At 41.3% G+C, this 25,110-nt stretch overlaps 2 protein-coding genes across 3 annotated transcripts in view; both read right to left on the bottom strand.

Annotated features, from left to right (window-relative positions):
- Window positions 1-2,024: 2,024 nt before the first annotated feature.
- Window positions 2,025-25,110, bottom strand: part of LOC306835271 (uncharacterized protein) — a 61,278-nt gene continuing 38,192 nt past the window's right edge. The window contains exons 1-3 of one of the 2 annotated variants that reach the window (XR_013780604.1): window positions 24,366-24,776; window positions 24,050-24,192; window positions 2,100-2,538 (exon numbers count right to left, since the gene is read on the bottom strand). The gene's annotated coding sequence lies outside the window, so the exon portion shown is untranslated. Of the gene's footprint in view, window positions 2,539-24,049; window positions 24,193-24,365; window positions 24,777-25,110 lie in introns of those variants that run through there. The other variant, XM_079361723.1, reaches the window with a different exon arrangement.
- LOC306835277 (uncharacterized protein) lies at window positions 2,651-6,161 on the bottom strand. Its single transcript, XM_079361734.1, has 4 exons — window positions 6,029-6,161; window positions 4,505-4,869; window positions 4,280-4,397; window positions 2,651-2,844 (listed from the first exon to the last, which is right to left on the bottom strand). Exons 1-4 carry the CDS (start codon window positions 6,035-6,037, stop codon window positions 2,722-2,724), a joined length of 615 nt encoding a protein of 204 aa, XP_079217860.1. The 5' UTR covers window positions 6,038-6,161; the 3' UTR covers window positions 2,651-2,721.

The raw sequence follows: 25,110 nt of genomic DNA, 5'->3' as shown, positions 1-25,110 counted from the left end.
GTGTTGGCCTGCAGGTACAGTCTCCCAGGCACGAGGTTTTATAAAAAGGCTGCACTTTAAAAAGTCAGTTTGAACTACTGCAGTGACCTCTGGAGAGACCGGTGAGCCGGAAAGGTACCTCAGAAAGAACAGACAGTGAAATAGTCCTTCTCCTGATTCTCCTGACATCTGATTTCTTCTCAAGCTGTCACAAGAAACTGAGGTCACGTTTGATGGACGACAGACAGACATCTAAAAAATGCAGTCAAAGAAAAAACAGAAAAAAGACTTTTTGAAAACCGGCTTCTTTTTTTTTCCAGGTGAATTTTTTGGATTGGTTATCCAAATAAATCCTAAACACAGAAACCATGCCGAGTCTGACACATTTATTTTTCTATTAATTGCGAAGAGCCGAAAAAGTAAAAAAAAAGACAAAAAAAAGACAAAATAGACTTACCATGTTTCCACTCACATGTACCTCCACAGGCAAATAAACTGTAAATCCATTAAATCTTATGGGAATCTCCTTGATATCTGATGTGGCTGAGAAAATCCCCCTTCGTAATATTTTGGTCCAATGGACAAAAAAAAAACTGAACTTCAGGATTTCAGAGACAGATGAAAATTTCGTACGAAAAAAACCGTACACAATGTGCATGGTTTCTGCACATTAGAGTTTTTATCGGTTTGTGGTAAAATAAAAATGGATACAATAAAAACAGACTGAAATGACCTTAATATATTATCATGCTTGAATGGAAACCATGGAGGTTTTCTCCCAGCAGAGGTCACTCATGACACCGTTTCGTCTCCCTCCATCAAATTACATCTCCTGCTTGTAATTTTACTCCAAAGCTTCCTCCCTTATTGCCTCGCCGGCTGTGTCCCGGGGGAATCAGGTCCCAATTTGAGCAGGTTTGTGCAATATAGGCTCCTGTGGATTGTTTGTTTATTGGCTGCAGGCTGTCTGTCAGGTTGGTCGTTTCTGTTCAGATGAGGTTTTGTGAGAAACTTTGTGTCCTAAAGGGGAAGAAGCTCAATCTGTGTCACTCTCAGGAGAAGATCTGCTGCCTGACAGATGAACTACAGCAAGAAAGTTTATGCCGAGGAAAGTTTTTAAAGACGCATCTGCACATAATGAAATCCTCTTTTTGTTTTATTCTTCTGTTTACATGTTTGGCCTTGCAGTCAAAGATGCAGTCTCTACACCAGAGGTCAGGAACCTTTTTTGCTGAGAGAGCCAAAAAAGTCACATATTTTAAATTTTATTTCTGTGAGAGCCATACTGTGTTTTGACCGTTTCGTCAATGAAATTATATCATTGCATATTAGACACACCGCGGTCCCTGCTCTCTGCACAAATGTGAATTCCTCTGTCCATTCATGCTGAAGTGTACGGTACTCCTCATCTCTTTTTCTTTTCCCCATCTTCTTCGGGTTTGCTCTGCATCAAGTAGCTGATTTACTGATTAAAACGGCAGGAAGTGTAGGCTAGTATAGCTATTTACCGCATATAATCCAATAAAAATAGAATCGTCTGACCCTCCCGTACGTGAAGTCGAAGGACAGCTGTGATTGGCTACAGACCAGCGCAACTCTGAACAAGTGCGGTAAAAAACGATATTGATGTGTGGTGGGGGGGTTTTTTGTGTTTTTTTAAGATTATTTGAACACTATGATTTCTGTAACGTTTTACTTGAATATCAGTGGAATTATTTACTACTTTTTGTGTAAAGAAATTCCAGCTAAGATTTATCTGAGAGCCAGATGCAGTCATCAAAAGAGCCACATCTGGCTCGTGAGCCAAAGGTTCCCGACCCCTGCCCGACACACTTAAAGGTGCATTCAGTCAGCCGTGTAGTGAATGAAGTAGTAAAATGATCCTCTGTGATCAGACATGAAGGAAACATGCTATGTTGAGATAGCTCTCTGCAATGATTAGAATTTAGACTGTAGCACCCATTTTAAACACTAGGTGTCAGAGTTACATATTACTCCTTTAAATCAACACAAACAGAACAAGTCTGTAACTGAGAACACTTATAAATGTTATACTAAAAGATCCTTGATTACACATTTTCAGTGAAACGTGTTTCCACACTTAAAATTCAACATGAATAGTAAAAAAATAAAAACCTGGATTTTTTAGTTATTTTTCTGACATTTTAATCTTTGGCGTGAGGCAGTAACAACGGGCCCAGAGCAGGCTGTCAGTGCTTGGGCTCCGGAGTTAGAAGGTACACACACACAGACACAGACACACACACACACACACACACACACACACACAGACACAAACGAGTGTGTTCAAACTGAAAAATCCTTGATGAAAACAGAACACTGTGTCTGATCGACTTCATGTGTGTTTAAGTTTCTGCAGGTTAACCGTTAAAAGCTGAAGTTGGAGGTCTGGTTGATGGCGGCCGGTTTAGCGAGTAGATTTCTGAGGTGGAGGTCGACGGTGCAGCTTTCTTCCACTTCCTGCAGGTGTAGGCGACGGTGATGGTAAATGAATGGTTGAAGAGGAGGAGGTGATGAAGATTCATCAAGGCGAGCACACTGGAAATAAATGTGATCATATAAATGTTAAAGTTCTGCCAAGCTCGTGAGTTTCTAAAATGTTGAAGAAAGCTGGTTACTTTGAGGCTGCAGCTTACTTCACTTTCAGTAGAAGAAGAGTGCAGACAGGAGCTGAAGCTTCATCCTGTATTTCAGGAAGTCTGAAGGCAGAAGCTGGAGCTTTCACAGGTAGAGGTCAATGCTGCAGGATGAGTGCAGAACCTTCAGCTGGATTTGGACAGCAGGTGGAGGCTTCTGACCCAGGAAGAGGCAGAGAGGGAAGTTTCTGCTTTCTTTTGTACCTGTCTACACCGGTGGAGGAAACAGAGCAGGTTATTTAAAGAAGCAAGAAGAATCTGAGGATGGAGGCAGCGGCTGTTGCTTTCTCCTTGAGGTTTGGGATTCCCTCTCTTGCAGAACCTTGCTGACTGAAATCCTAACAGTTGATTCCTCCAAATAGCCATGATACAAGTGGGGGATACAAGTTTTTTTTTTTTTTGCCAGGAAAAATTCCCCACGCGATCTCCTCTCAGTCTGTCTACATGTGGAGGAAGCTGCAGGTTGAGTTTTACATTGTGTCTTAGTCTTTGATGTGGTTAGAGTATGAAGCTCCTCTCAGTCTGTCTACATGTGGAGGAAGCTGCAGGTTGCTTACAAAAGCTTCCAGGTGGAAGTCTTAGTGGCATATTTCTGCCTGATGCAACCAGTAGAAATGACATTACAAGTTGCTTGCAGGAGTTAGAGGACACAGCTGGTGTAGAAGTTGGCTTCAAGGGTCATGTGCAGTAATACACCTGTGCAGGTTGAGGTGATATGTGCTTGCAAAGGCCCTCAGTGGAGGTTTGATATGAGTCTGTCTGCCAGGATGCAGGTGGAGGAAGCTGCATTCTGGCAGAGGTTGAAGGCAAAGCTTGGTTGAGGAATCAGAGACTGGTGTTGTAGTTTGAGGAATCAGATCCTCAGGTGGAGGCAGACTGGTTTCTAGATGTTGTCATGGTAGCTCTTAGCGAGCAGTATCTGCAGGTGGAGGAAACTGCAGGCTGCTCGCAAAGGCTTCAAGATGGAGGATTAATACAGACGTTTCTTTCAGATGCAACGAGCTAAGATGACTTTGCAGGTTGCAGACAAGAGTTAGAGGACATAGTTGGTGTAGAAGTTGGCTTTTAGAGTCATTTGTTTGAATCTACAGGTGGACTTTGTAGTGATATTTTAATGCAGATTCCTTAGCTGGATGTTTGATATCCACTTATCTGTAAGAGCCTGCAGGTGGAGGAAGCTGCAGGATTCTTGCAGAGATATCAAGTTGACCAATAAGGTGAATATTGTAGCTTTGAGCTTCGAGCTTGGAGGTGGAGCTAAGCTAAAGCTAATGGTTGTAGGTAGAGAATTTGTATTTGGCTGTGTGCAGGTGGAGGTGTTAGCAGCAGAGGACTGATGGCAGTGTTTAGATTTTAAGAGTGATGGAAGATCCTCCTGCTGCTTGCTGTCAAATGTATATATCCCAGGAGGTGCTTAAGGTGGAGTCTTGATTTAAGAGCTTTAATCTAAGTCACTAAAAGTCTATTAATCTATTCTCATATTTACAGCTGCATTTTGGTCTTTGTATGCAGCATCTTCTTTCGTTTTAGTTTGACTTCTTGGCTCTTTTACGGGGCGAGTGTTCAGGACTCGGCTCTCCAATCGTGTCGATATCAAACAGTGGAGGATAGACGCCGCGTCCGTATGACACGTCGACACTCACCTGTCCGTCTTCGTCCTCTGACTCTGTGAAAGAGGGACGGTCCAGTGATTCCCACAGCTTCTGTTTGAGCCGACGTCCCAGGTCTAAACTGTAGGGACGAACCCGGCCACTCTTGTATCTGTGAGCACAGGAGGGAACACAAATATAGTTAATATTAAAAATTAAATATGAATCAAAAATTCAGATTTTTAGCAATGAGTGATTCATTATTTTAGGGAAACATACCGAAGGAGATCATCTGCCACTTCATGGTAGATGATCTGGAACTCGTCCACTGAGCGGTTGTGAATAGTCAGAGGACCCGTGTCAGGAGGGCTCGGCTGGTCCTCGGTGGAGGCCGGGAGGCTTCGGGGAAACTTTGATGCCAGCGGCAGGTCAGCAGGTGGGATGGTGGCAGAAAGAGGCCTGGAGAGGAAGTCCGTCTCCACTGGAGGTTGAGTAGGAGGACGGGGCTCAGAGCTCCTCTTCCTCTTCTGACGGAGGTTTTCAGCAGAGGGCTGCGGCCTCGTGCTGCTGGCTTCAGGCTTCTCCGCACGCCGTGCAGAGATTCTTCGCCTCCAGTAGTTATGGTCTCTCAGGTGGACAGGACACTGCAACAACAACACAGACACCTTACATTAATCCTCTATGATGTAAATGTTAAAATGACACGAGGCAGAGAGTTTGGATCTCTGTCTTTTAGCTTTACATAAAAGAGCAGCAAAATTCAGTTTGTTCACCTTCAAAACAAAAAGTCCTGGATGTCATATTTGTGAGTGGGAACTGAAATCACAGTGTAATGGTGTTTTTTCTCGTGCTCTAAACTCCTCTGTTTGTTATTCTGCACACTCGAGTTGATACTGTGAATATGTCCAACGTGTTCGTACGTAGCATTGATATAAAGGCCAAACACTGTCATTATATAGAAGCTCTCAATAAAGAAACCTCGGGCCAGAGGAACTTCTCATATCTATAAACTCTGGGAGTAATGTGTGTGTCTGATCACACTCAGTCACATTTTACAACCTGTACTTGGACACAGAATAAAAATAACCACTTCAATATGAGCCCTGAATTCAGCTAATGAAGCTCCACTTACACTGATAAAAATATTCTGCGAGACCTACTTCAAAAGATTAAGGCAACTTTTTGCATAATTTCTTTATGTTGATCAAGCAAGATCGCTCTTTGTTTAAACTACTTTTTCTTTTTTTACATGAAAAAGAAAGTCCAAGTAAAGTGTACGTAATTTTGTCAAGTAGATTAAGCAAAACTAAACTTTGTATAAACTACACATTGTTTTTCAATGTTGTCAATGACATTTGCAAGTATAACCAACTTGATTATATCATGTAGATCAAACAAAACTAGTCTTTGTATACATTACTTATAATCAGGGGCCTTTATGAAGGAAATAATCGACTTCATGCAAAAAAAATCGTCCTTAGCGATTTAATTTTAGTCGACGTAAAGTCCCTGCAAATCTGCTGAGATAAGAATTATAATAATATATTTACGTATTCTTAAATGATTCATTTTGTTGATGTGTTTACTTTAAAACTTAATATTACATCTGGAGGACGTAGCTTAGCATCACTGACAGCGTGTGGAGTTAGATAATTTACTAACCTGCCCAGAAGGCCTAAAACACGCGTGTTGGTGCATCTTTAGCGTGTACACGTGTAGTAAATATTCTCGCATTAATGACTGAGCGTCCACACACATTTAAAAGTAAAACAAATAAAAGTTCTAAAATGTTTATAATCTCACATTTTCCATGACGGTGGCTCGTTTATTTTCTGTCCTCTGGGAGTCTTTCGTTCTTCTCGGGATGAAGAAATTTTCAGTCAAATCGGAAACTTTTTGGGACAAATCGTCGAGATAAAAGTTGTGTGACCTTTCTCTTGGCTGTTTGGATGATGAGTGAGTCCAAATGTTGTTTTGATTCAAAGGATGCACCAGGAGACGCTGCCTAGCAACCGAGCATTCTCACCTGCACGTCTGTTCTAGAATGTCATGAAGTTTCATCCAATCAGAGCGCAGAATGACCCAGACTGTTTCCGTGTATGGAAATGAATTATTATTAATAATCAAGAATATAGATACAGGCAACATGGCAGTGAGATATCTACTGAATTAGTTCATAGCATGACCTCACTGTATCATCAGATATTAAAGGGGACAAATCCACCTCAACAGTGTTTTTGAACATTTATCTGGGTAAAGCCTGGTTCACACGGCAGGATAATTACGCCGATTTTGGCCCCAATTCTCCCCTTCCGATAATCTTAAGGACGCCCTGATCATCATAAAATAATCTTAGAAGATCATCCTGCTGTGTGCGGTGTGTTAAGACTGCTCTCGTCGGGACCGCTCCGATCTCAAATCGGGGATATTAGGATAGGATATAACTTTATTGATCCCCAATGGGGAAATTCAGGCGTTACAGCAGCAGCAGTGCAGAATCAAAACAAAGAGTCAAAAATAAAATAAAATAATAACATAAACATGAATACAGTCCAGGTAGAAAGGGGGGTATATACAGAGGACTATAGTGTGGTGGACTCAGCAGGACAATAAAAGAGATATTAATTATACTGTGCAGTAAATGGCATGTTAAAGTGACCAGTGATGAATTTAAAGTGGCATTTGTGATCAGAAGGTTATGTAAACAGTATTGACCGTTATAAGTAATAAGTTACAAGTATAATTTATATAGTGCAGTTTTGACTAGAGTATAGATATATAGTTATAAGAATATAAGAGTCTAATGTAATATATAATATAGATAGTATAGACATATAGGGAGTTGAAGACCTCGCTAACAGAGGGTTCAGCCAGACGTTCCCAGCAGACCCTCACTACACGTTTGGGCCTGCCGAGTCTGACCGGCTTCCTCCCCTGCCAGCGCATCCAACTCACCACCAGGTGATGATCAGTTGACAGCTCAGCCCCTCTCTTCACCCGAGTGTCCGAGACACACGGCCGGAGGTCAGATGACACGACCACAAAGTCTATCATCGCCCTCCGGCCGAGAGTGTCCTGGTGCCACGTGCACTTACAGTATGGACATCCCTGTGCTCGAACATGGTGTTTGTTATCTGGTTCAGATCAGAGAGGCCGTTCATCTCAATCACCTCCAGGTCTCACTGTTATTGCCCATGTTGTGAAATTATTAGTGTTATTATTAACACACATCGTAATAAAAACAGGGCACCACCTGGCTGACCAAGAACAACTATGTTAATAATTATGGGAATTAATAAGTTATTAATTATGAAATTTTGATGAAGTTATTAATTATGAATTCCATCAACCTCATATCTGAAATTATGAATTCCGGATCAATCAGCAACCGGAAATCACACGAACAAGCTTCTGAGTTTTATGTGCAGAATTTAATGAAAGAAAAAGTGAACAATATCAGAATAATGGCATGAATGAAATTGCGTTATGAACGTGAAACCAAAATACAGTGACTGATATATTTGATGTAGGTGAACACCAGAAATGATAAATGTTATTATGCCGACTTGAGTATGGTATTGTGGTCTAACGTTCATCTGATAAACGTGTTAATTTAGTTCGGGACAAAAAGGATGGATGAACGGTGAAAAAGTTTTCTTCTAGATTAAAGAAGAGTATAACCTGAACTCTGGGGAGTTGAAAAGGACACGATATGACAGACCTCTTGCATATATATGACACCAGCTGTTAAATGCGTCTTACTTTGTTGTAGACTCAACGAATCCACCCTGGGGGTACCGAAGATTAGAGGACGTGTTCTGAAGATTCGTCCTCAGCTTCCACGGTCCAGAACTGCTGTGACAATTCGAGTCGGGTCTACTGGTGCAGTTGGGTCGCGTCTTGAGCGTCCAATGGCTTCCCGGAGAGCTCAGAGATTTATCCAAAACAAATATTTCTCTTGATGAACGATAGTTAACTTCCTGTTAACTGAAATGGCCAATTCAGTTAGTTCAGATAACTAAAACGTTTAAGAGTCAATGGTGGAAAAAGGAATAATTCCAAAAAATGTCCAAAAATGATGAAAAACTATTTCATTGAAAATGCGCATGCCTGGACTGGGTTTTTTCATTCAGACATACAGCTTTAAGTTACTGGCTCTTTTTAACTATTTTTTATGCTTTTTTTTTTTACATTTTTATCGAATTAATTTTGCACAGTGTGATTTTCTTCTGCTATCTTGCTTTTCTGCTGTACCTGTAAATTTCTCCTTTTGCGAGATGAATAAAGGATTATCTTATCTTATCTTTTAGAGATGTAAAAATACCACAAGAATAGAAAGAATATACTTAGACTTGTTTTAATATGACTTTATTTTATTCATCGACCAAACAAACTAAATAAATAAAACCATATAATCTCAAAATCTTGAATGAAAAAAGAAGAAATGAGAAAAATAATCCCACAACTAGCCCCTAAATTACATGTCATTTTATAGTAATCAAAGATCATGTATCCAGCATAGCACTGAAACAGCCCTCCTTATAGTCACACATGACCTCCTCCTCTCCTCTGATTACTCTCCATCCTCATAGATTGTATCTGATGTGGTGGTCTGACAGATATGTAGATTGTGGTTGTTGTGGTGGTCTGACCGTCACACATTGGGCAAAGATCACATTAATGTCTTAATGATGATGACATCATTGACTGTCAGTCAAAGCTGGCAAAATCTGAAGCTCAGGTTTGACTGTTAATGAGTTTTGATAATTTCTTTAAATGAAGCTGTTGAACCATCTAATTCTTATCAGCAGAGCTTTAAACAGTCTATTAGTTATCATGTATTTTTTCAAAAACAGTTAAAATGGTTGTGTTGGTTTACTCTTTGAATCTTTCACTTTGTGGTCAGAACAGAATGAAGCCGTCTGATTGATAAAAACATCTTTAATTGAAGAATAAAAACAGAAAGTTGCAGATGAGATGAAGACAAGCTGAGCAAACGGATTCCTAAAAACTCATTATTACAGATTCATTAAATGTAGATTAGATTACATATAAAACATAGATCACTGAAAATAACATCAAGATGAATCAGAACGTTTGTGTCAGCTAATTATTTGATTTCAAACACACATTTAGAAAGCCATTAATCAGCTTTTTTTGTGTGCATTTCGTACTTATTCATCACTCTGTGTTCAAAAACCTTTGTTTTCATGTTCTAAAGACGAATAAATGAACTGCAAATAGCTATCACTGAGCAGCAAGGTTTTGACTCACTGTCTCCATCTAGTGGCAAGATGAAACCATTACAGCTACACAACTTTTAACAGAGATGACTGGCTTGGGGCTGCACAGTTGTATTGCTGTTGCCTCACAGCGAGAAAGTTCCTGGTTGGGATCCCCAATGGGCCATTGTTCTCTCCGGGTACTCAAGCTTCCTCCCGCAGTTCAAACACATGCTCGTTAGTGTTAACTGGTGAGTCTAATGGTCAGCTCCCTGTCCCAAACTTACGTTCTGATGTGTGCTTATATTTCTGAGGAAGGAATCACAAATTAACTAACCCTAACCCTTACCCAAATTCTAAATTTGACATTATCCAAATGACATTAATATTATGATTTAATCTTTGTGAGGATTTAAAGTTTGTATCAACAAGAACGCCATATTTCAATCAGAGCTTCTTAAAATTATCTTGTTCATCTACTCAAACATTCATTTAACAACTCTGCCAGCAGCTACAGCCAGTTTACGGAACTTGTACCACAGCGCTGTTGTGGATCCCTTCACTCGACTCTTCATCTCCTCCAGTTTCTGGACCTTCTCTGTGTCTCCGTTCTCCTTCATCTTTTTAATCAGGAAGTCCAAGTGGACAAGAGTGGACAGAGAGTCAACATTCAGAGCGATCTGCTCCAGTCTGAGAACATGCTCGTAGGACTCTTCCAACCATCGATCTTTGTCCTCTTTAAGTTTGTCCATTGTCTTCTGAAGTGTTTCCAGGAGGCTTGTTTTCTCTTCACGGTCTGCTTTACCTTGGTCATTCTTCTCTTTCACGTCTTGAAGAGTTATCTGAGGTTTCCTTGTCTTCTGAACATATCTCCACTTTTCCTTCACATGATCAGACACAGGGCATTTCCCTGTACATACAGTGCAGCGACCCTTACTCATCACCTCACAGTGTTCGGGATACCAGACCATCGAGCATCCAGGGTAGTGACAGTTCTCCTCACAGACTGTACAGCACACAGCTCCGCTAAAGAACAACAGCCTCATTCCACCACTGATAGGTTCTTTGTCTTTGTAGACCTCATCAACTTCTGCAGTGAAGTTCTTGTTGCTCTTCATCTCATGTTCATGTGTCTTCAGGGCTTCCTGAGTCTGTTGGATTTCTCTCTGTTTAAATTCAATCAGCTCAACTCGCTCTTGCAGGTTTTGGATCGAGGCGTTCAGTCTGATGCGTTCGTTCAGAACGGCCACAGTTGTCCCCAGCTGCTGTGGAGGCGTTTTTAACAGAAACTTTCCAAACTCTGACATTCCTTTCATTGATACATCATATGCATGTTTAAGTGCTCTTTTGTTCTTTGTGTTCGTCCTTTCTTTATTTTGAATGTTATCAAACAGGAAGTGAACAGGCTGCTTCTCTTCATCTTTGGCACACTTGATGTTTGCTACTTCAAGGGCTTTAAGAACATTTTCAGGTGTATTTCCATCTGAGTGTGTGATGAGACAGACAATGTTGTTCTCCATGTTTTTTCCAAACAGAGACGTCACTGAATCAAGGACGTACCTGAAACGATCACTCAGGTGATTCTCACTCGTTTTCATCACCAGACCCACGACATTTATCTCATAAACTCCGTCCTCTGAGTCGAACAAGTCAACTATTCTTTTTGTGATGTCGTCATCATATTCAATCCCTCTGGTGTTTCCGTAACCAGGAGTATCAATGATGGTCAGAGAGCAGGACAGAGTTTTATCTTCAAAACCAAAGAGATCGTACACAATCACATCTGATGTCTGACTGTTTAACTGACCTTTCTCCTCCTTCTCTACGATCTCAAACCAGACATCGTCGTCCCACGTCACTCCCATGGCGTAGTTGACCAGAACGTTGATCAGAGTAGATTTTCCTGTTCCTGTTTCTCCCACAAGCAGGATGGTTTTGTGTACTTTAGTTGGATCTCTTTCACCAAGAGTCATTCTTGTTATGGTCCCAATCTTCTCTTTCTTTGGTGTCAGCTGGTAGACATTAGGAGATCCTGGACGGATCAGGTGTTTGCAGGTGATGTTGTCATAACTGTTTGTTGTGTTTCTGTTGAGAGGTGAAGACATCCAATCAAAAACCAGAAAACATGGACAAAAAGATCCAAATGGGATCTTTTAATAAAAGCAGTTCATGCATTTTCACACCACATGGTAACCTTTCACAACAATAAGTCTGAATGTGACTCCATCTCAACATTGAATATAAGAAGAAGACCTAGTCACCTTTCAGTTCCCCTTATGGAGGCTACAGACTGAACAGTAAAGTGATTTTCTGAGACTCAAAGACCCCGTTCATTGGATTTTTAATGCTGATTCCCGCCCTGTGCACATTAGTGTTCAGCTTCTCCTGTCTGGACGGAGGTGTTAAGTTCCACAATGCAGAACAAAGCTGTAAGCAAAACAGCTTTTTTAATGCTGATCCGCTGAACTGAACAAGCTGTAGCCATATTTGCACACTTGTATTTATTTATGTCCAAAACTTATTTGTACCCTGCATGAAGAGATTCTTTATTTGTTTTTTTCATTGATCTTATCAGTTCAGACTTTTCTCTCCTTTATTCCTACAATTCACTTCGCAGACGCTTTAATCCAAAGCTACGAACATCAGAGACAAAGTACAACACAAGCAAAGATCTAGAGAAGAGCAAACCATGTCAGCAAGTGCAAACAATCAGCTTTAAGTCCGACTGGACACACAAGTACTGACAGGAAGTGACCAGAGGTAAAACACAACAGCTGTTTTTAAGAGTTCTAACCAGCATAGAAACCATCTTAAAAGTTGTTATCAAACAAAACCATCGTTGTCATCACCATCATCTTCATCAGTATGATACCGAGGAACTGATTGGTGGAACTGTAACACTTCCCACACAGATCAGATAACAAAAACACAAAAACCTCATATCAAGATCTCATTGAACAGGTGAGTCTTGAATGATTGAAATGTAGTTGGGCCGGTCAGTGTTGAATGTGTGGAGAGTTCCTGAGGGTGGGAGGGAGCTGTGGAGAAGACTCTGACCCAGCAGGTTCAGTGTTCAGTTATGTGTGGTGGATAAAAGATTTTGGCGTCTGAAGATAGGGGTCGGCTCCTTCCCCTAAGCGTCTGAGGCTCGGAGAAGGAGTGTGATGGTGAAGGATATCAGTGAGGTAAGAGGGGGTCAAGGACTTTGTTTAAAGAGAAGGATTTTGAACTTAATCAAATAATAATGTTGGAATGACAAACATGTACACAGAGCGATGAGCTACGTTGTGCATCACAGGCTGCAAGTCGGCACGAAGCGTCCTTCACAACATCAGTGTGCATCAACCAGATCGAGGTCGAGGCAACACGACACAATCCACTGGTCGACTCACCGGTACACAAAGATAACACCAGAGATACAGACGGACAGATAATCCACAGCTGAAGTGAAAACAGGAACTTTAACCATGGTTATGTTTTCAGAGGAGCTGGAGGAGGCGGCAGCTGCTCTGAATATTAAAAAAACAAGCAAGTGACCTCGGCGCCCTGTCAGCTGCCATCTTGATAATATCAGCTCTTAACGAATGAACAAACTCGCTCAGCTCCTCCCCCTTCATGCAAACATTTATTTAACAAATTCACTGAATGTGGCTTCACATCAGTCTTACCGTCAGTCTGTCTTTGTTCCCGTTTATTTCAGTCTGCTGTTATCTCTTCTCTTTGTTTGTAAGTCTGTGTTTAAAAGTGTTCTAACCTGTCGCTCAGCTCTCAGAGTCAGCGGTCTGATGTCGAGGAGAGCGAGCACAATTTATATCAGCAGTGGGAGGGCGCCTGTGGTCACATGATTTTATAGAAACAGACTGCAGGAATGTTTGATTTTTGATAGAAAAAACAGATTACCTTTTAAGAGTCAACTCTCCACCCTCTCTCACTTTTTGGTCTGACAGATGACTAGAATGTGTCTGCTGTGGTGGTCTGACAGATGTGTAGATTGTGGTTGCTGTGGTGGTCTGACAGATGTGTAGATTGTGGTTACTGTGGGCTAAGATCACTTTAATGCAGTCTTAATGATGATGGAACAAGTCCTAAGTCTAGAAGAGAAATAGCTTAAAACCAACAACAGACCTTTTGACTGTAAGTCGAAGCTGGGCAAAATCTGAAGCTCAGGTTTGACTGTGAATGAGTTCGGATAATTTTTTAAAATGAAGCTGTTAAACCATTAAATTCTTATCAGCAGAGCTTTACACAGTCTATCTATTATGAAAAAAATTCAGGAACAGTTAAAATGATCGTGTTGGTTTACTCTTTGAATCTTTGACTTTGTGGTCAGAATAAAATGAAGCCGTCTGATTGATAAAAAACATCTTTAATTGAAGAATAAAAGCAGAAAGTTGCAGATGAGATGGAGACATGCTGAGCAAACTGATTCCTAAAAACTCATTATTACAGATTCAATAAATGTAGATTAGATTACATATAAAACATAAATCACTGAAAATAACATCAACATGAATCAGAACGTTTGTGTCAGCTAAATATTTGATTTCAAACACACATTTAGAAACTTCTCCAAAAATCAAAACAAAGAAAACTTGATTTTAAAAGTGAAAGTTTGATTCACCGTCAAAAGATATTTTACTGTCTAAAAGCTGCTAACCTTCAAACTGACGACAACGAGCTGCATCGCAAACCACTGCTGTGTTGTGTTCTGTCCGCTGCCGTCATCACGCTGTTCAAACTGATCTCAGCCTACTGCAAACAAGCAATACCACTCCTTACCAGCAGGTGGCAGCAGTCTGATATTGTTCTCACAAAGCAGAAAACTTAAAGCTGAGGAAACACAAATGGGACGTTTACACTCTTTCATCATTATGTTCTGAACGCATTCGTAATGACCACGACTTGATGGAAACATGGTACAGGCGTAACATGAGAAGAGACTTCTGTAAACGCCCTCTTCATGCCTTGTTGACTGACTGTCTGTCTCCAACTGGTCACCACCAGTTCAACATGTTAAATCTGACAACAAAACCTTCAACAAGCTCCGAGCAGTACCGACCAGAACCACAGACTTTACCTGGAAGCCCTGTGTACCTGCCTTAAAAGTTCTGCTCTCTCTTAATTCAAAGCTCTTTATTGGCTTGAATATGTAAATATATTACCAAAGCATAAAAGAACAAATAATGCAATAATAATAATGATGAAAAATAATAACAAATCAAAAGTAACAATAATAACTAATAATAACAGTATTTTAACAGGAGTACTAATAATAATGTTTTGTTTTAAAGCATGTCTGTATAAGATTAACACAAGTGTGTTTGCATGTGTGTGTGTGCGTGCGTGTGTGTGTGTGTGTGTGTGTGTGTGTGTGTGTGTGTGTTCAGCTCTTTGTAGTCTGTGATAACAGAGTTCAAGTTGATCAAATAAAAGTTCCTCCTTTCATCAGTTCGTTTACAATGTAGGAGAACGTGCATCTCTGTCTCCACCTCACCTGACCACATGGTCTGTTTTCTTTTGGTTGTCATGGTTTCTTGTGTCTTCCTATTTGCTAGTTTGTGGTCACTGAGCCTGTACCTGGTGAGGATCTGTCTTGTTCCAGGTATGTTTCTTCACATCGTGTTATAATTAGTTTTACTCTGATTGGTTTTTGGAGAGTAACACGCCCGGACACAACATGTATAAAAGAGTCAACTGTTCTCTGGGAGCAGAATGAACAATACAGGTCAGGTACCAATCCCATTCAATGTCTGATTCTCAGTGTGAGATATGCTCTCAGACATCATTTCAAATGAATATACTGATGATTTAGGTTTTTAGAAGCACCAGTAACATTTACCCAAACTGCATCCCAGTCTAATTCTTGTCCCATCCTGGATATATCCCTGTCCCAAGCTTTCATTCCTGATGTGGGCAAATTTTTCTGGGGAAGGAATTTTAGATTTACAATGTGATTACATTTAATTTCATGTCTAACATTAATATTATGATTAAATCTTTCTGAGGATTTAAAGTTTCTATCAACAAGAAAACGATGTTCAAATCAGAGTTTCTCAAAATGATCTTCTTCACTTACTGAAACATTTTGCCAGCAGCTACAGCCAGTGTACCGAACTTGTACCGCAGCGCTGTTGTGGATCCCTTCACTCGACTCTTCATCTCCTCCAGTTTCTTGACCTTCTCTGCGTCTCCGTTCTCCTTCATCTTTTCAATCAGGAAGGCCAAGTGGACAAGAGTGGACAGAGAATCAACATTCAGAGCGATCTGCTCCAGTCTGAGAACATGCTCGTAGGACTCTTCCAACCATCGAGCTTTGTCCTCTTTAAGTTTGTCCATTGTCTTCTGAAGTGTTTCCAGAAGGCTTGTTTTCTCTTCACAGTCTGCTTTACTTTGATCATACTTCTCTTTCACGTCTTGAAGAGTTATCTGACGTTTACTTGTCTTCTGAACATATCTCCACTTTTCCTTCACATGATCAGACACAGGGCATTTCCCTGTACAGACAGTGCAGCGACCCTCACTCATCACCTCACAGTGTTCGGGATACCAGGCCATCGAGCATCCAGGGTAGTGACAGTTCTCCTTACAGACTGTACAGCACATAGCTCCGCTATAGAACAACAGCCTCATTCCACCCCTGCTGATATCTTCTTTAACTTTGTAAGGCTCATCAACTTCTGCAGTGAAGTTCTTGTTGCTCTTCATCTCTTGTTCATGTGTCTTCAGGGCTTCCTGAGTCTGTTGGACTTCTCTCTGTTTAAATTCAATCAGCTCAACTCTCTCTTGCAGGTTTTGGATCGAGGCTTTCAGTCTGATGCGTTCGTTCAGAACGGCCACAGTTGTCCCCAGCTGCTGTGGAGGCGTTTTTAACAGAAACTTTCCAAACTCTGACATTCCTTCCATTGATACATCATATGCATGTTTAAGGTGTTTTGTGTTCTTCGTGTTCGTCCTTTCTTTATTTTGAAGGTTATTAAACAGGAAGTGAACAGGCTGCTTCTCTTCATCTTTGGCACACTTGATGTTTGTTTCCTCAAGAGCTTCAAGAACATTTTCAGGTGTTATTCCATGTGACTGTGTGATGAGACAGACAATGTTGTTCTCCATGTTTTTTCCAAACAGAGACGTCACTGAATCAAGGACGTACCTGAAACGATCACTCAGGCGATTCTCGCTCGTTTTCAGCACCAGACCCACGACATTCATCTCATAAACTCCGTCCCCTGAGCCGAACAAGTCAACTATTCTTTTTGTGATGTCGTCATCACGTTCAATCCCTTTTGTGTCACCGTAACCAGGAGTATCAATGATGGTCAGAGAGTAGGACAGAGTTTTATCTTCAAAACCAAAGAGATCGTACACGATCACATCTGATGTCTGACTGTCAAACTGACCTTTCTTCTTTTCCTTCTCTACGATCTCAAACCAGATATTGTCGTCCCACGTCACTCCCATGGCGTAGTTGACCAGAACGTTGATCAGAGTAGATTTTCCTGATCCTGTTTCTCCCACAAGCAGGATGGTTTTGTGTACTTTAGTTGGATCTCTTTCACCAAGAGTCATTCTTGTTATGGTCCCAATGTTCTCTTTCTTTGGTGTCAGCTGGTAGACATTAGGAGATCCTGGACGGACCAGGTGTTTGCAGGTGATGTTGTCATACCTGGTTGTTGTGTTTCTGTTGAGAGGTGAAGACATCCGATCAAAAACCAGAAAACATGGACAAAAAGATTCAAATGGGATCTTTTAATAAAAGTAGTTCATGCACATTCACACCACATGGACTTTTAATGCTGATTCCCGCCCTGTGCACAGTGGCGTTTAGCTTCTCCTGTCTGGACGGAGGTGTTAAGTCCCACGCTGCAGATCAAAGCTGTAAATAAAACAGCTTTTTTTACTGCTACTACAATTGAACTGAGCGAGCTGAAACCATATTTGCACACTTGTATTTATTTATGTCCAAAACTTATTTGTACCCTGCATGAAGAGATTCTTTTTATATTTTTCAGTGACCTTATCAGTTCAGACTTCTCTCTCCTTTATTCCTACAATTCACTTAGCAGACGCTTTAATCCAAAGCTACATACATCAGAGACGAAGTACAACACGAGCAAGGATCGAAAAAAGAGCAAGCCATGTCAGTATGTGCAAACAATCAGCTTTAAATCCGAGTGGACACACAAGTACTGACAGGAAGTGACCACAGCAAAGCACAACAGCTGTTCTTAAGAGTTCTAACCAGTATAGAAACCATCTTAAAAGTTCTTGTGATTTTAACAAAATCCTCATCATTACTATCATCATCATCATCATCATCATCAACAATATCGAGACCTGATTGGTGGAACCTTGACACTTTAATTACTTTTTATGGGGGTTTTGTGTCTGGTTTGATAGCTCTTCTTCACTATGATGCGCTTTTGACACCATCCATCCCCTCCTAATGAGAGACAAGCTGACCGAGATGAGGGTGGACTTGCACCTGGTGAGGTGGATCACTGACTATCTCACAGAGAGACCACAGTACGTCAGACTGAAGGACTGCACATCTGGTCAGCAGCACCGGAGCACCACAGGGGACCGTGCTCTCCCCTGTCCTGTTCACCCTGTATACCTCTGACTTCCAGTATAACTCTGAGCTCTGCCACATGCAGAAATACTCGGACAACACAGCGATAGTTCGTTGTTCCAGGGATGGACAGGAGTACAGGAGCCTGATCGAGGACTTTGTGACGTGGTGCAGTGCCAACCATCTGCAGCTAAACAACTCCAAGACCAAAGAGATGGTGGTGGACTTCCGAAGGAACAAACCACATCTAGAACCTGTTTCCATCGGGGGGGTCGACGTGGAGGTGGTCAGGACCTACGGGTATCTGGGGCTGCAACTGGATGACAAGCTGGACTGGTCGCCTAACATGGACACTACCTGCAGGAAGGGACAGAGCCGTCTGTACTTCCTGAGAAGGCTGGGGTCCTTCAATATCTGCAAAAAGCTGCTGCAGATGTTCTACCAGTCTGTGGTGTCCAGTGTCCTCTTCTACGCCGTGGTGTGCTGGGGAGGAAGCTGCAAGAAGAGGGACGCAGCACGCCTGGACAGACTGGTGAGGAGGGCCGGCTCTGTGGTGGGCACAGAGCTGGACTCACTGGTGACAGTGGTAGAGAGGAGGTCTCTGGACAAAATGCTCTCCATCATGGACAACACACAACACCCTCTGCACAGCACCTTCACTGGGCAGAGGAGCATGTTCAGTGATAGACTGCTGTCACAGTCATGCTCCACGGACAGACTCAAGAACTCCTCTGTCACCCTATAGGCCATAAGATTGTACAACACTTCATTGTCACAGCAGGGAAGAAGCACACAGTGAATCCTGGACTCCTCATCTGCACTGCTGACCTCAGAGTCAGCCCCCAGTTGGACACTTTAATGCATATTGATAGTTACCTTACTGAGCACTGCTAACTTTAATGATAATCACCCTAATCATGTCTGGTTTCATCCTACTGTTGTGTTATGCTACATCTGTAAGGGTTGACATGATCACCCTAATTAGGTCAAGTTTCACTCTATTGTCTTTGACACTTAATGCTAATCTGCTCCTCAATAGTTGGGTACTTTAATGACAATCACCCTAAGCACTCCTGGTTTCACCTTATTGTTTTGGACACTTAATGCTAATCACTGCTCCTTTATGTTGCTGAGCACTTTAATAGCCCAGTCTGCATCCCTGCATTGACTGTTTAATGACTGTACTCACACCTCTGGCACTACCTCAAACACCTCTGTACATGCACAAACAAAAAATGTTTCTAGAAGGTCAGCACTTTGTTTCTAAGGCTCTTTAACTGTTTACAGGTCTCTTTTAACAACCACACATGTTTTTCTCTCCTTCACAGGTTATGCAATTTATGCTATATACGTTTAAGTCTAATGCTAATGCTAACTGCACAGGTTTAACTTGTAATTATGTTTACTCTTATAACTATCTATCTATATACCTATCTATCTATCTGTCTATCTGTCTATCTGTCTGTCTGTCTGTCTGTCAGTCTGTCTGTCTGTCTGTCTGTCTCTCCATCCATCCATCCATCCATCCATCCATCTGTGTGCCAACAGAAAGCGAGCTCTTGCAATAGTGGTGTTCATATGCACAGATAAAAAGAAGGATAGAAAAATGTGGTAAAACAGAATTAATTTCCAGCTTTATTATTATCTCCAAATGAATCTGATCTGCAGCAGGCAACACGACACAATCCACTGATCGACTCAACGGTACACAAAGACAACACCACAGATACAGATAGATAATCCACAGCTGAAGTGAAAACAGGAACTTTAACCACACCGAGCCAGACGCAGGAAAAGTTCAGACACGGCACAGAAAAGTGTCTTCAGATCAGTCATGACCAACACACGGTCAAATGTGACGAAGCAGGATTTGTATTCCAACAATCCAATATAAAAACTGAAACAACTCATCTGTGTTAAGGAAATATATTACTCACGTTGCCATGGTTACGTCTTCAGATGAGCTGGAAGAGGGGGCAGCTGATTGGTTCTCTGTAATGAAAAAAAAACAAGCAAGTGACCTCGGCATCCTGTCAGCTGCCATCTTGATATTATCAGCTCTTAACGAGTGAACAAACTCGCTCAGCTCCTCCCCCTTCATGCAAACATTTATTAAACAATTACACTGAATGTCGCTTCACATCGATCTTACCGTCAGTTTGTCTTTGTTTCCGTGTATTTGAATCTGCTGTTATCTCTTCTCTTTGTTTGTAAGTCTGTGTTTTAAAGTGTTCTAACCTGTCGCTCAGAGTCAGCGGTCTGATGTCGAGGAGAGAGAGCAGAGTTTATATCAGCAGTGGGAGGGCACCTGAGGTCACATGATGTCACAGAAACAGACCACAGAAATGTTTATTTCATCAAAGCAAGAACATTACCTTTTAAAGTCAACTCTCCTCCCTCTCATCCTTTCTGTTTCACTGAACCTCGCCGTTTCTCTGAAATCACGTGACATGCTGAGAATCTTATCAGAGACCTGCTTACTTACATTCAAAAAGTTGGAGCAAAGAACTCAAATGTCATTGATATTTCTGTTTGTTGAAAAAACAGGTCTCAAGTTAAACCATTTGTCTTTCTGTATTTTATTACAGAGAATAAATGGTCTTTTGCAAAAGGAGGAAGTGAAATGCACAAGTGATAGAAATCACCAGGGCAGTGCAGAAAACCCACGCTGACATGTTCTATCATTCTGCTCTAAGAAGTCAACATTTCTCAAAATGGGGAAACTGAGAGCCCTTTTCAGAAAGGAGGAGCTGAATGCAGCCAATAGTACAGACATAAAGACATAAAAAATACAATATCTCCATATAAAATACATTAAAAAGGTCATACTTCAAAATCACAAGAATCAGAGAATGAGTCCATCAACCCTCTGTGTGCTCACACCTGGTAGGTTTAAGAGAACACATCATAAAATAGACAGTGTGAAGCTGAAGTCTGTAACTGAAACATTTAAGAAGGAGATGAAACGAGACAAGTTTTGGGTTTGTAGAGATTTGAGGGAACGTTCAGGGATAGTACTGTTCTTCTGACTGGCGACGATGCGATGACGGCACAGGTAGGGAGGCTATATTTGTCAAATATGCTTCATGTTAAACATACAGCACAGATGAAATTTCAATCCCCTCAACCCACAGTGCAAACCTGCAGTGCATTAAAAAACAAAAAAAAGCACTGGGCTTAATAAACATGACAATTAAATAAAAAATGGCAATAAAAAAATAGCAGTACTTTAAAAAAAAAAAAAAATTCTTAGCAGCAAAACTTAACTGAAGACATTCGAGACAAAAAAGGAACGACAGACAATCAGTAGCCAATCAACAGACAAGGGCACCTGTGAATATTCAGCGGGATAATCTTTACAGATGAACATCATTTATATGAAGTTTGAAGAATGCAGCCCAGAGAAGTAAAAAGCTAACGTTATGCGCTAGCGAACTACACCGCGGTCGGTTTATAATGACGTCACGACCGTTATGCTTCATCGATCTAATCAGCGGATTTGACAAGCTAGCTAAACGTTAGCTTAATAAGTTGTTTATTAACCTAATATTTACAAGAACACTGAAAAACGTGACTAGAGGCTGTAAGGAGGATTGGGGAGAGAGTTCCCGGCGTGATGACGTTTAATGTCTGCAACAACCACTGTAGTTTCAGTTAGCTACTCGTTAGCTACCGCCGTTTAAAGTTCACGTAAAAACTTTAAAATGCACAAGTGGGGTCTTAGCTAACATAGTTAGCAAAACATCAACATCTCGTCAGCTTGTGTTCACAGACCTTATTTCAAGCGTCTAAACACAAACATTCAAAATCCACATTGACTTTTAGAGGTTAAAACCACGGCGCTAAAATGCTAACTCACTTCCTGGTTTTAGGACTCAAAACTACACCAGTTTGTGAAGGAGTGATGTCTGCTGGGAAAACTCAGGGGGCGGGGTCATCTCATTTAAAGAGACACACGCACCAAAACGGATCTGCACATAACAGCAAAATGTTTTATTACCCTGAAATGAAATCTCTCCACACTGAAAGGTGCATTCAGTCAGCTGTGTAGTGAATGAAGTAGTAAAATGATCCTCTGTTATCAGACATGAAGGAAACACGCTATGTTGAGATAGCTCTCTGTAATGTTTAGAATTTAGACTGTAGTATCCGTTTTAAACACTAGGGGCCTGATTTACAAAGATCTCAATTAAAGAGTACTAAATTGCGTGTTCATTGCAAAAGTTTGCACGTTTGGCTTGTGGACGTTTTGCAGGTGATTTACTAAGAACATTTGCATGAATGACGTCAGGTGCAAACCTTGTGGAGGCGGTAGTATTTCTGTCAGGTTTTTGTGTGTTCTACTGGTTTACGTCACAGAGAGTTTGGACGGAAAGCTGGACGACTGCAAGCGCAAAATAGGTATTAGTTAGAGGCAAATGAACGTCCAGTATTTTCAAGTAATAGCAGATAAATATGAATTTAACAAAAGGAAAAAGTGGCTAATAAGAAAACCTGGGTATTAAACACGGCCTCTCTTTTCTTCCCTCCTTCTTTTGAATGAATTGTAATACATTGCGCAGGAGGTGCGAGTCCTCTGTGGCACTGGTGCTCAGTGTGTGTGTGCCACTCGTGCACCAGAAGCTGGTCAGCGCTGTGTCTGATCGGACATGAATGCCATGGCAACAGGTACTGAAGTTGGGGGGAACAAGCATGATGAGCCCCCCGTTCAAGCGTCCCACAGCGCAGCAGCAGGGGGGGGGGGCTGTAGAGTGAAGAGACGAGCGCGCTCTGGAGCGAACCAGAGACACGCAACCTGAGAAAATGAAATGTCCAGTTTAAAATGTAATGTTGGCGAGAAGAGGGAAACAGGACGACATAATGTCAATGTTGAAATTCTTTAGAATGCAGACGCTGTGAATGTTCAGTTTAATCACGGCGTTTCTTTTAAACTATTATTGAAGCAAGATACAAAATGAATGCAAACCATTTATGTTTCTGTCATTGAAACATGTTAACACGTCTTTTATTGAGCCTATGTCTCCTCCTAACTGCAGCCTGCAGTGCGTCACACTGGGGCTCTTAGATTAGCACGTTCTTTTCAAAGGTGGTAAATTTAGACACCGTCACCATCACTGCAGTCTTTACCTGTGTTGGTAAATCACATTGTGTGTACTAACTTAACTTCTTTACATTTTCTCCTCCCAGTATTTTGCACGCTGAGGCAGAAACGCCTTGTTTTGCATATTCATTACTAAATGAACAGCACGTGTTGTTTTGCTCATATGAAAGACGCAATCCTCACTGCACGCTGTTAGTAAATCAGATAGCACATTTTTTCTGGTGGTATCAAGTTTGCACACGTTTAGTAAATCAGGCCCTAGGTGTCAGAGTTACATATTACTCCTTTAAATCAACACAAACAGAACAAGTCTGTAACTGAGAACACTTATCAATGTTATGCTAAAAGATCCTTGATTACACATTTTCAGTGAAACGTGTTTCCACACTTAAAATTCAACATGAATAGTAAAAATAAAAACCTGGATTCTTTCATTTTTAGTTCTTTTTCTGACATTTTAATCTTTGGCGTGAGGCAGTAACAACGGGCCCAGAGCAGGCTGTCAGTGCTTGGGCTCCGGAGTTAGAAGGTACACACACACACACACACACACACACACACAAACGAGTGTGTTGAAACTGAAAAGTCCTGATGAAAACAGAACACTGTGTCTGATCGACTTCATGTGTGTTTAAGTTTCTGCAGGTTAACCGTTAAAAGCTGAAGTTGGAGGTCTGGTTGATGGCGGCCGGTTTAGCGAGCAGATTTCTGAGGTGGAGGTCGACGGTGCAGCTTTCTTCCACTTCCTGCAGGTGTAGGCGACGGTGATGGTAAATGAATGTTTGAAGAGGAGGAGGTGATGAAGATTCATCAAGGCGAGCACACTGGAAATAAATGTGATCATATAAATGTTAAAGTTCTGCCAAGCTCGTGAGTTTCTAAAATGTTGAAGAAAGTTGGTTACTTTCTTGTTTTTATTAAGATATGTGACTTACTTTAGTTCTTTGATTGTATTGACAAAGTTGGATGTTTCTGGCTGAAGATGCTCCTCATGGTGAACACGCTGTTTGTGACGCCGGCCTCAGAAACCACAAAGCTGATCCTGTCCTCTCTGAACGTGACGTGTTGAGGATGTGGTCTGTAAAAAAACATCCAACATGACATTAAAGAGTGAGAAACTTTGCTGCAGGAGACATAAAGTGACAACAACAGGAAGTGATATCTAAAATAACAGCAGTCACATTTCAGTAATAATCAAGCTAATGCTAATCTTCCCTGAATATTAAAGTAGGAGATGAGGCTGCAGCTTACTTGACTTTCAGTAGAAGAAGAGTGCAGACAGGAGCTGAAGCTTCATCCTGTATTTCAGGAAGTCTGCAGGCAGAAGCTGGAGCTTTCACAGGTAGAGGTCAATGCTGCAGGATGGGTGCAGAACCTTCAGCTGGATTTGGACAGCAGGTGGAGGCTTCTGACCCAGGAAGAGGCAGAGAGGGAAGTTTCTGCTTTCTTTTGTACCTGTCTACACCGGTGGAGGAAACAGAGCAGGTTATTTAAAGAAGCAAGAAGAATCTGAGGATGGAGGCAGCGGCTGTTGCTTTCTCCTTGAGGTTTGGGATTCCCTCTCTTGCAGAACCTTGCTGACTGAAATCCTGACCGTGGTTGACTCCTCTAAATAGCCATGATACAAGTGAGGGCGAAAAAACCTGTTTTTTTGAGCCAGGAAAAATTGAGAGTGGAATTGTGAGTGGAAACTGAAATCACAGTGTAATGGTGTTTTTTATTATTCTGCACACTCGAGTTGATACTGTGAATATGTCCAACGTGGTCGTACGTAGCATTGATATAAAGGCCAAACACCGTCATTATATGGAAGCTCTCAATAAAGAAACCTCGGGCCAGAGGAACTTCTCATATCTATAAACTCTGGGAGGAACGTGTGTGTCTGATCACACTCAGTCACATTTTACAACCTGTACTTGTACACAAACTAAAAATAACCGCTTCAATATGAGCCCTGAATTCAGCTAATGAAGCTCCACTGACACTGATAAAAATA

Source organism: Symphodus melops, assembly GCF_947650265.1.
Source record: "Symphodus melops genome assembly, chromosome: 14".
In the NCBI taxonomy this organism is placed as follows: domain Eukaryota; kingdom Metazoa; phylum Chordata; class Actinopteri; order Labriformes; family Labridae; genus Symphodus; species Symphodus melops.
Note: the sequence above shows the minus strand (reverse complement) of the source record. Positions and strands in the feature narration are given on the sequence as shown.

Coding starts and splice junctions, on each gene's coding strand:
- LOC306835277 (XM_079361734.1), bottom strand. Junction 4,398..4,504: donor GTGGCAGATGATCTCCTTCG/GTATGTTTCCCT, acceptor CTGTGCTCACAG/ATACAAGAGTGGCCGGGTTC. Junction 2,845..4,279: donor CAGAGGACGAAGACGGACAG/GTGAGTGTCGAC, acceptor CCACCGGTGTAG/ACAGGTACAAAAGAAAGCAG.